Consider the following 12451-nt stretch of genomic DNA (forward strand, 5'->3'; position numbering starts at 1 on the left):
AATACGTACTAACATTTGCCAACTTTTTCCATTTCAATCCTCGTCTTTTAGCAAACCTAATTACATGTCTCCAAGACATTGAGGAGGTAGATCCTAGATGTCACAGCTCTCCCATTCTAATACTATCTTATGAAGTCCCTGGTCTTCTGAAATTACTACAGTTGCCCAATAAAGAGTTTGGAAAGGCACTAACAAGATGCCCATCAATAAGATAATAGCTCTTTCCAGATTCCTGAAGGTCAAAACATTTCCCACACTCCTCCAATGGGACCTGCCTTCTGTAGCACCTTCAAGCTGGGTCAATATTAGCCCTGGGCTTAAAGTAAATCAATAACAGTCCAGGACTGTTAGTTAATCCAATAGTAAAGCTATTTAGGAGGGAAAATCCAAATTTCCAGATGAGGGAGAAAAGAGCTGTAGAAAATGGACAATAACTATTGTTTATAAAGAAGAAAAGGTTTTCCTAAATTTTGAGGGACTTACTGGTCAGCCTTGAAAGGGGCCCCAAAGCTGCTGGGTGTATCTGATAAATGGTACATATGTTTCATGCTTTTCTTCTGTTTGTATTTAATATTTAGCAATACAAAATGGAGGAAGGAACCTCAGTTTCCAAACAAGAAACTTAAATTTAACCACATCTTTAAAACCATTTAATCTCATTTCTAGATGACCTCACAAACATAAAAAGACAAACATACAAAGATGTTCAATCCAGAATTATTTATAATAGCCAAACCTGGAAACCAAATCAAGGTCCATTAGTTAGGGATCAACTAGTTAAATTATAATACATACAACAGGCTATGGTACAGACATTAAAAGTAATGTAGATCTGTATCTACTGACAACTAATGTGATCCACTACATATTACTGGGTAAGACAAGCTCATTATAGAAAACCATTATCACTTGATCCCATTTGAAAGGAAGTGACAGTATAGTGCAGCAGTTCTCAAACTTTCTGGTCTCAGGAGTCCTGTACACTGAAAGATTACTGAGGACCCCAAAGAACTTTTGTTTTTGTTTATGTGAGATATACAGTATAGACATTGATATACTGTACTTGAAAATAAAACTAAGCCTGCCTCTCAATTTTTCTGTGAACCTAAAACTGCTCTAAAAAATCTTTCAAAAAAAACTTAATTAAAAAAGTGTATTTAAAAATAACAATACCAAACCCATATTAACAAAATAACATGTTTTATGAAAAAAATTATATTTTCCCTATCCCCCCCACACACCAAATTAATAAGAGTAGTCGTATTGTTACTGTTTTACACTTTGGCAAATCTCTTTAATGTCTGGCTCAAAAGAAAAAAGGTAGATTACCTTCTGCATTATAGCAAGTGTATTAGTTTGTTAGGGCTGCCATAACAAAATACCACAGACTAGGTGGCTTAAACAACAGCATTTATTTTCTCAATAAATTCTGGAGGCTAGAAGTCCAAGATTAAAGTGTTGGCAGACTTGGGAATTCCCTGGTGTTCAGTGGTTAAGACTCCCTGCTTTCACTGCCAAGGGCCTGGGTTCAATCCCTGGTTGGGGAACTAAGATCCCACAAGCAGCAAAGCACGGCCAGAAAAAAAAGGTGTTGGTAGACTTGGTTTCTCCTGTCTCTTCCTGGCTTGCAGATGGCTGCCTTCTTGCTGTCATACATGGTCTTTCCTCTGTGCATGCACATATCTGATGTTTTTCTTTCTTTCTTTTTTGGTTGTCAAATGATCCTTTATTGAAATATTTTCCTTTGCTGTCCTTAACTAGCTGGGCATTCCACTGCACCACTGTTGATGTCATCCATGATGTCACGAGGGTGGCAGCCATCAACACTGCAGTCCACAGACTGGGGAGTCCCTGGGATCTCTTTAATGGTTCCAGACAGTTCTTGAGCTAAAAATAAGTGCCACATCTGTTGGGCAGTGTTGACAATCCCATCAAAAATTGTATGTCCACTGTGCTTAATGTTCTGCTTCTTTCTGTCTCTTGGCCATTCCTTGAAGGCTTTGATGATCAGGGCAGAGGCAGAAGGAACTTCCTCAGTCTGGCCCTGTCTGTTCTGAATTGGTCAGTTTCACTGTCATTCTCGGACCCTTCCAATCACCAGTTACTAGGCAATATCATCAACCAAACTTTTTTGGAGACAGACCCAGGGAGATGATCTCGGTAGTCAGGGGTCCGATGTTTCTTTGTGTGTCCAAATTTCCTCTAGTTATAAGGACATCAGTCAGAGTGGCTTAGGGCCCACCCTAACAGCCTCTGCCTCATTTTAACTTAATCACCTCTTTAAAGGCCTTATCTCCAAACAGTCACATTCTGAGGTACTAGGGGGTGAGTGCTTCAACATATGAATTCTCAGGGGACACAATTCAGCCCATAATAGTAGCTATAATGGGAAGTAGCTAGTAAAAGCACAGCAGAAGTACTGAGAGCAAACTGAGTTTCTCTCTAAAAACATGTATCTATAAACCTACCAACTTACAAAATTCTAGAAAACACAAAAATATACAAACATATATTCTATTAACCATCAGTGTGATGATGTTACCATATCATATAGCCTCTGGAAAACTCCACTGTACACTCAGGAGAGAATCAGAGTGAAAAAGGCTAATTATGCCTTAATATTTTTATGAAAATAGTAGCACATTCCCACCTCTCCAAAGGATCTCAGGGACTCTGAGGGGTACAAAGACCACATTTTAAGAACCACAGATACAAGCACTATGACCTCAGGCAAATTTCTTAACCTTGTTAAGCCTCAGTTTCTAAAATGAGGTTAATGATAACACCAACTTAAGTGGGCTTGTAAAGATTTAATGAATAAATACACATTATTCACAAATAAATGACAAATGTGAGCATTCTGCTAATATTAGCTGTTATCATTTGTGAAAAATTACTTAGCAACATGATTCATGTGCTTAAATGCATAGGAAGTAGTAACCTCTGGATGAGGAAATTTATTTTTTAAACAAATATTTAAATTGAAGCATAACACTGGAAAAAGCATAAGACAAAGTAGATAGCTTGATGATTTTTCACACAGTAATCTTATTTTACCTTTGTTTGAGAGATCATTTTATTAATAACAAAAAAGTTATTGATAAACAACCACAACAGCAGCCCCTTTTCTCACCTATAGCATCCTTGGGTTTTGCTATCCATCTCCCTGTAAGCATCAAGACAGAATCTGAGAAGTGTTCCTTAACTCAATACCCCTCTGGTACCATCAGGTTCTCTTTGGCACAAGGAAAAGCGCACAGTGCAAGAGCAAACCTGAACCAAGCTTTGTGTCATTATGAAGCTGGATTGTCATCCGTGTCCAATTTAGTAAACTCTGAAGTTCACTTAAAAAATAACCATTATAGGACTTCCCTGGTGGTCCAGTGGTTAAGAATCTGCCAATGGGGGTTTCCCTGGTGCGCAGTGGTTAAGAATCTGCCTGCCAATGCAGGGGACACGGGTTCAAGCCCTGGTCCGGGAAGATCCCACATGCCGCGGAGCAACTAAGCCCGTGCACCACAACTACTGAGCCTGAGCTCTAGAGCCTGCGAGCCACAGCTACTGAGCCCACATGCCACAACTACTGAAGCTCGCGTGCCTAGAGACCGTGCTCTGCAACAAGAGAAGCCACCACAATGAGAAGCCCGTGCACCGCTACGAAGAGTAGCCCCCACTCGCCGCAACTAGAGAAAGTCTGCGCACAGCAACGAAGACCCAATGCAGCCAAAAATAAATAAACTAATAAATAAATTTAAAAAAAAAAAGAATCTCTGGTGACAATCAGTTTAAAAAAAAAAAAAAAAAAAAAAGAATCTGCCAATGCAGAGGACACAGGTTCAAACCCTGGTCCGGGAAGATCCCACATGACATTGGGCAACTAAGCACATGCACCACAACTACTGAGCCTGCACTCTAGAGCCCACGAGCCGCAACTACTGAGCCCGCACCCCACAACTACTGAGCCCGCACCCCACAACTACTGAAGCCTGCACACCGCAACTACTGAGCCAACGCATTGCAACTACTGAAGCCCACACGCTCTGGGGCCCGTGTGCCACAACTACTGAGTCGCATGCTGCAACTACTGAAGCCTGCACGCCTAGAGCCCGTGCTCCGCAACAAAGAGAAGCCACCGCAATGAGAAGCCCGTGCACTGCAACAAAGAGTAGCTCCCACTCGCCGCAACTAGAGAAAATCCCACGTGCAGCAAGAAAAGACCCAACGCAGCCAAAAATAAGTAAATAACCATTATAAGAAACATTTGTCATGTTTCTACCAAGGTTATAGAGTTCATTTGGGGGTAACTCATTGTGCCCCTTCAAAAAAACACCAATATTATTCTCCATAACAAAGTTCCTGATATAATAACACAGATCTTGTGTAATAATCATGGTGAGAGATTTTTTTCCCCTTCTCCTCTTAGAGGAGTTGAGGGTGAATTCAGTGCCTCAAAAACCAACTGGAGTGATGTTAGGTGCAATTTAACTCTATTTCAGTGCAGAATGAACTGCAAAGTGGTAATACTAAGGGAGACTCGATTATAAGCACAGAAGTAAATCCTCCATCCTTGACCCCATTACAGTTTGGTGAAAGGGGACCTGAAATCTTGAAAAATTCTTTTAGCTCCATCAAAAATTATTTGCTCTCTAACACTGTTGCTCTTCTCTAAAAGTTCTACATCAAAACTACCTGCTACTCCCCCTTCTACAACAGTAGTCTAAAGTGTACTTTCTTTAGAGCTACATTGTCTCAAAAATTTGTCTATTGGCTTCTAGAAAGAAAACTTAAAACATAAAATTTTTTTCCCAATTCTACCAAAACCTACAAACTTACAAAACAAACAAAAATACATAAGCACACACTCTATTAACCATTAGAGTGATGATGTCACCATATCACATAGCTGCTGGAAAACTCCACTTTACAAGTATGAGAGAATGACAGTGAGGAAGACAAACAACTTGTGAAAAATTACTTGTGAAAAATTACAGTATGATAAGTCCTTAAACACATAGTTACCTCTAAATACTAAATAACAGAATTTCTAATTCTGTTAAGAATTTAGCATTTGATATATAAAGTTACATTTTCCAAAGACAAAAATTTTTTCCTAAAAACGTTAAGTCATACCTCTGATACTCAAAATAAGACATCTTTACTTCCTGGTCAAGGTTGCCCAACGGCAGCTGTCAGAAAGAAATCAGTAAGACAGAAGCGGGACCAAGAAGAGATGAGGGCACTGAATTTCAGTCAACTCTGCTATTCAGTACTACCTCTGGGAGCGCTCATTCCCATATGCCATTTAACAATCAGAGGTGAGTGAGGTAAAAGCTCAACTTAAATAAAAAAATGAATATTACCAGTAGAAAGCTTTTTTGGGAAAAAGCAACCCTTTTTTTGTGTGGGGGGGTGGGGAAAAGCAAGCACCAATACGTAACTCCTGGATGAAAAATATGCTATGCTATTGAATAAGTGATGGCAGCAATGTATCCCAACACACACTGACTAAGGGGGTCAAACTGAAACTATATAATAATACTAAAAGAAAAACACAGTTACTTTAGAAATTCATTTATTCACAAATGATCTGTGCAGTCACACTGATAGATCTCTGAGTGTTATACACAGCCCTTACCATGTCGTGGCCTTATTAACACACGGGATTCAGAATCATACTTCTCAAATAGAAAGTAAGAATCAAGATTAAGACTAAGGAATGAAGGAAAAAGAGAGGCCATGGAGGGAGAAAGGCTGTGAGGGGGTAGAGATGAGAGGTAACAACAGTGAGGCTGGAGCTCCCCAGCAGAGAGTGTGGCAGGACTGATGGGTGGGGCAAACCTGTGCTGGGAGCTCCCTCCCTTTGCTGGTCTGCAGCAAAGAAGGAGTGAGTGCCTTCTGTGGCTGACACTCTCCCAGGGAACTCTGCATAGTCCTGATGGTATCACCATTGCTTTGATTGCTGCTGCCCTGAGAAGTAAACAGAAAAGAGCTACAATACTGCAGCTCCATCAGTGGCATGGGAAGGCAAGGGTTAGGGTAGGGTGAAGGAACAGGAATCTAAGAAATATAAAAGGTACCAACTTCAGAAGAAAAAGGACAGATCAAAGTAAAAGGTAAAAACTTTACCAGTTATTTTGCTAAAGTTTAAATTCTAAGTAGTAAAGGAATTGAAAGCAGGGTCTCAGATATTTGTACACCCATGTTCATAGGGTATTATTCACAACAGCCAAGAAGTGGAAGGAACCCAAGTGTCCATCGATGGAAGACTGGATGAACAAAATGTGGTTCAGTCGGCCCTCCATATCCATGGGTTCCACATCCGTGGAGTCAACCAACTGCAGACCAAAAATATTGAGAAAAAAAATTACAGAAAGTTACAGAAAGGAAAACTTGAATTTACTGTGTGCCGGCAAATATTTACATGGCATTTACATTGTGTTTGGTATTATAAATAACTTAGAGATGATTTAAAGTATACAGGAGGGTATGCATAGGTTATATGCAAATATTATGCCATTTTATATAAGGGACTTGAGAATCCACAGATACCAAGGGAGGTACTGAAACCAAAGGAAACCGAGGGATGAGTGTATATACATCAGATGGAATATTACTAAGACTTAAAAAGGAAGGAAGTCCTGACACATGCTACAAAATGGATGAACCTTGAGGACATTATGCTAAGTAGAATAAGCCAGTCACAAAAAGACAAATACTGTATGATTCCACTTATATGAGGTATCTCAAGTAGTCAAATCCATAGAAAGAGAAAGTAGAATGGTGGTTGCCAGGGGCCTGCAGGGGTGGGGGGGAAGAAGAGTTGCTTAAATGGGTACAGAGTTTCAGATTTGCAAGACAAAGAAGTTCTAGAGATATTTCACAACAATATGAATATACCTAACACTACCAAACTGTATATTTGAAAATGGCTTAAGATGGTAAATTTTAGGTTATGTGTGTTTTACCACAATAAAAAACAAATTCTGGGTATTGATTAAAAGGGGGAAGGAAAAAATACAAACCTTCTATAATCTGTAGATATTATCTAGGTGGAGAGATTAATAAGATCACACACCTGTAATTCTCTTTTAAAGTATTAATATAAGTTTAAATGGTTGAGGCAAAATCAGTAGGTATATAAGAAATAATGCAAATCTGAGCTCCACTGGGCTTCAGAGGTACATTTTCAGAGAAGAGCTTTGGAAAGAGAGGTAGATCCTGTGAAAGATGAACAAGCTAAGGGTTACAGGCGTATGCTCTCCCTGTGCTCACAACCATCTCGCTGACAGTGCAATGACTGTGGACCACCATTAGACACCATGGTATCCTTGGGGAATCACCCAGGAAAGTTATCACCCAAATTTCCACATCCCTCCTTGGCAATTAAAATGATGATACTTTCCCTCAGCACCTTGTGAGGATGTTTAATTTCCAGTGTTTCCCAAGATCCACCTCAGGATAAGTCAATTTGTCCACAGGAGGCATAGTTTCCAAAGCTGTCTACTGTGAACCTCTGAGAGATGTGAATTGAATTGAGCTTTAGGGTACCAAAGCAGAAGTTCTCAAATAGCTGAAAAGGAAGAATAAAAACTCAGAGTGAATATCCAAAGAAAATCATAGATGAAAACATTAAACATCGGATTCTCTTGTAAAAACACCACAACAATCCCGACAAATCTCCTGTGCTTTCTTTTCAGTATTTATTCTGAAAAATGATCCTGGAGAGGAGGGATAGGAGCGGGAGTGAGAAAAGAACAGCAGCTCTTCGTTGATTAATTGAAAAGCCTCCTCTGACAAAATGCACTAGAGAAAGAGGCCTGAGAAGTCAACTCCAAAATGTATCTATTGAGCAGATATGACCAGGAACTTGTAACAAACATCCTAGGGCCATACCCTGATCCATAGGGCCTAACAAAGGGGCTTCTATGACTTTCAGTTACTGACCATGCAGGATGTTAGTTTTGTTACAGCCAGGATAAAATTTGATATAATATATTCCCCCACCTCGTCAACAACATTTATTAGAAACACTGACTAAAATAAACAGAAGATAAGGTTCCTGCCCTACAAATAATTCTGATAACCCAGCGAGGAGTACAGAACACTTTCGCACACAAAACAGCTAGAGGAACACTTCTATTGAATGATATGACAAATACAAATGATAATATTTATCAAAAGCCTTTCATTAGACTTTGGATTCAAGCCAGCGTCCTAAAGTAAATGCTCTTTACTACAACTCTTTATTTAAAAAGCTTTCAACTTTGTCAGAGGGAGGGATGAGCCACACTCAGAAAGACCTGCTTTTGTGATCAGCACATTTACAAGGCAGAATGCAAAATGACATCAGAATTCATTCGAGGAAAATTAAGCCACACTGCTTAGATAATGAGTGTCAAAGAGTAAAGGGCTGACCTTCTTCTGTTAGGATGGAAGAGCTGCTCTTTCTTAAAATGTCAGCACAATCCTGAGAAAGCCTTTCAGTACGTGAACCAAAAATGCTTGAGTAGAACCTAAAGCTGAGACCTTTGCACATTAGCAACTGTCTTGTCTCTTCACTTATTTTTATAGTATCTCTATAGCCATGGACTTCAGCCACTGTCACCTTTCCTCTTCCTGCAATTAATGGCCTAGCGAAATGCCCGGGGTTCATTTAAAGTCTAACTTTATAAAGCCCAGTAAATACTGATTCTTCAACATGACATCAACTTGACCCCAAACATCTATTTAGAGGTTGTGTGCCGCATTGTCTTGTCTTTCAGAAAGGTGATCAGCTCTTGCCTGCATTGATTTACACAATTAACTTCTCTTCCTGGCTTCAGCAGCCTGTTCAAACCATATCCACCATTTTGTGTAAAGAAATACAGCCCGAAATGTTTATCAGCTAATCCCTTTGCTGAACGTTAATTTGAAGTGAAAGCCATGCCAACAAGACTGACAGATTTACAGCTTTACAAACTGAAGCCTTCTAGGTACAAAGAAGACATAACCAAAGGGGCAATAAAAGACAAGGCAAAACAAAACTAAAAGGGAACTCATAATACTTTCAACAAGTTAGTTTTTAGGGATTAGCAGTCCATGGTTCTTCTCTTTGTACCTATGCTTCCAAGTGATGGAGACACCACAGCTAGGAGCTGGAAAGTACTTACCTCTGACTTCACTTTGCCTTTTAAATACTTATAACCTCCAGACGGCATGATTTGCCAGGGAGATTTCTCATGCTTTAGGTTTGAAGCAAAGAGTAAATACGGTGATAATGAAGTTAGCTGGGATGTGATTTCAATGCAGTAATTACACAAATTAAGAGAAGACTGAACACAAATTCCCATGCTCCTCTAAGACAAGAGCAGCAGGTGGAAAGACTGAAGTCAGTCTAAACTTACGACAGGCACGTGGGAGCCGGGTGGCTGTGGACAGACACCACCACCCATGGTACAAGATCATAATAGGTAAAGACTCAGTAAGATGAACAAGTCGAAGTACCTTCCTTGTAAACTGTAAAGCACTCCTGAAAAGTAAATAGTTCCTATGATGTTTACAACATCTCTCTGCTCTTCTTAACCGGTCCTTATTCTACCTTCATAGGCTGCCATCTTCTTCCGCACCTTTTGATAACATCATAATCAAATGGATTTCTTATCCAAAGTCCCTAGTGCAAGGCCAAGCTTCATTTTAGCCTTTCCTGTCCCCATGTTCTTGTTCTCTCTCTATGTTTATGATGATTTAGTAACAATTTTTCATAGTTATTTTATTGTTTAGTCATTGTTTTATCTTTAGTCTTAAGCTTCTCTTTTAGTTCTGCCAATTATTTCTGGTGACTCGTTAAAATATAAGCTCTACAGAAGAAAGATCTTTTATGTTCTTCAAAGCTGAATCCCACTATATGCTGTAACTGTATCTATGCATATGATCAATAAGCATTTGTTGGATAAAATGACAACAAAATCGAATGTTGGAGATGTCTGTGTACTTTGTGTAGGAAAAGAGAAAACTATAACATGGCCTTGTTTAGATGGATATAAAAATCTCATTTATAGATCACCACCTAGGAATCCTTGAACAAGACTTACCCAATGGTATTACCTCTAATGTAACCTCAACTGTAACTACTTGTGAAGAAAGAATTTATAGTTATTAGTAATGGAAATTTCACATATTCCTTTAAATTTCTATGTGTTTCTTATTTGTCAAAGCCTAGTCTTAGCTCAAATTTCTGATCTACAATGTCACTGAGCACCTGATATTATGCATTTTCATGTAAAGAGGCATATGATGTGGTGTTGTCTCCCAGGCAACTGCCATCTGGTTAGGGAGGATGGGGTATGTGTCAGAAGAGAGGCATGTTGATGACACGGGTGTGTTCACCTTGTGAAAAGTTACTGTATTATGTACTCAATTAAAGTTTACCTAAAACAATATAGGTGGCAAAGGTTAAGTGTAGGAGGAGAGGTAAAGGCAATTAATAAATGCAGTGGGAGGTAATAAAACAATGGATGTAGAGGGCTGGGGCATCTAGAAAAGCCATCTGGAAGAGTCAGAAACTGAGCTGGGCCTTGTAGCAAGTCTAAGACTTAGTGAAGAGGAGGAGGGAGGGCAGCATGAAGGCGGAAATGGGTATATGGAGGGTCAAGTAGGCCAGGTTAGATGTAATGGAGGGTTCCTAAAAAGAAGCAGTGAGAAGACTAAGGCTAGAGACATAAGGAGGGAAAATCAGATTAAGGGGGGCCCTGAGGGTCAGGTTCAGAAGTTAGACTTCATTCTAGACGGTGGGGAAACACTGAAGGCTTCTGAGTAAGCTGGTGACCCAAGATGAAAACTAAGGGAAATTAATCTGGGTGTGGCACATTGATTGTGCTGACTGTAGAAAGGAACAAGAGAAGAAAGAAAAGGAGACCAGGGTAGCAGTTAAACTGTGAGATACTGTCTACTGACTAAAAATAGTAGTAGTGGGCCTGGAAAGATTGGAGCAGATGTTAATACTATGAATGAAACACAGAACAGACTCCGTGATTTTCTGGATGAGAGGAAGGAGATACAAAAAGAAGATGAGAAAAGTCATGCATGACAGGGTAAAGGGATATGTGAGGGTACCACTGATAGTGACAGAACATTTCTGAGTGGGAGCTATTTTATGGGGAAAAACAAAAAAAATTCAGATCTGTTTACACACTCATTCTGTGTCTTTAGCTGTGTGTCTCAAGCCCTTCTCCAACCAAGGGTCTGCCTGGTATGCTCTGAGAATATATATTAAAGACATGAAATCCGTAGCACAGTTAAATGGAAGCACATCACCATCAACAGTTTACAACTGTCTACTTTTTTAATTGAGTAGTAGTTCTCTATGTATTAGGGAAATGAACTCTGTGTGATGAACTGCAAATATATTTTCCCCCAATTTGTCATCTGTCTTTTGACTTTACTTATGGTGATTTTTACCATGTCAATTTAAATTTTTATAAACTCAAAAATATCGTAACAGATTTTTAAGACAAAGTTACCTAATGCCAATATTGTTATATATTAAAAAATCAAGGTGAACAACAAATATATATGTTGACAACAACACTAATGAAGTAAAGATCATAAGAGCTAAAGTTTACTGAGCAAGCATGCATGCCAGGCGTTATACTTCGGGCTCTATGTGATCATCTGACTGCCTCCTCACAACCCCAAGAAGCAGATACTATTATTAACCCCCATTTTAGGGTTGAAGCTGAAATTTAAAAGGCTAAAGTAACTTGCCCAAGAATACAGAGCAAGTAAACAGTGGAAAATTGACATTCATAAAGCTGGAAAAGAAAAGGAAATTAAGATTCAAACCCAGAACTTATATACAAAACAGAAACAGACCCACAGACATAGAAAACAAATTTATGATTATCAAAGGGGAAAGGTGGGGGAGGGATAAATTAGGAGTTTGGGATTAACATATATACACTATTATACACAAAATAGATAGCCAACAAGGACCTACTGTATAGCACAGGGAACTGCACTCGATATTGTGTGATAATCTACATGAGAAAAGAATCTGAAAAAAAAAAGATATATATGTATGTATAACTGAATCACTTTGCTGTACACCTGAAACTAACACAACACTGTACATCAACTATACTTCAATTATAAAAAGAAAAAAAGATTCAAACCCAGGTAGCCTAACTCTGAAGTCTGAACTCTTTAACCTCTGTATTCTACAGCCTCTCCTTGTGGGTGATGCCCCTTAAAACCTGGCCCTGTTAAACCACAGAGATTAAGCTTGACTCACAAAACTCCCAAAGACTGAAATGAACATATTTTTTCCTTGTTATTCCTACTTTCATTGTCACTTCTTATCCTGGACCTCGTTTAAGAATCAGATGGCTGTAGTTCAGCTAGAAGAATTTTAACTGAATTCTGGATGAAAATAAGCACAAATCAACTAAATGGCTCCATTTAATTAGGTACCTGA

At 39.1% G+C, this 12451-nt stretch overlaps 1 protein-coding gene across 6 annotated transcripts in view; it reads right to left on the minus strand.

Annotated features, from left to right (window-relative positions):
• Positions 1–12451, minus strand: part of ASCC1 (activating signal cointegrator 1 complex subunit 1) — a 102086-nt gene that overhangs the window by 1655 nt on the left and 87980 nt on the right. For 2 of the 6 annotated variants that reach the window (XM_029201065.1, XM_029201070.1), the window contains exon 10: positions 4151–7570. The exons of 2 other annotated variants lie outside the window; for them this stretch is intronic. In XM_029201065.1, coding sequence (XP_029056898.1) covers positions 7454–7570 — 117 coding nt within the window. In that variant the 3' untranslated portion in view covers positions 4151–7453. Of the gene's footprint in view, positions 1–4150; positions 7571–12451 lie in introns of those variants that run through there. 2 more of the 6 variants (XM_029201064.1, XR_003790544.1) reach the window with 2 other exon arrangements.

The sequence above is a fragment of the Monodon monoceros genome, unplaced genomic scaffold (genome assembly GCF_005190385.1).
Source record: "Monodon monoceros isolate NGI ecotype Baffin Bay Population unplaced genomic scaffold, NGI_Narwhal_1 Super_Scaffold_4, whole genome shotgun sequence".
In the NCBI taxonomy this organism is placed as follows: domain Eukaryota; kingdom Metazoa; phylum Chordata; class Mammalia; order Artiodactyla; family Monodontidae; genus Monodon; species Monodon monoceros.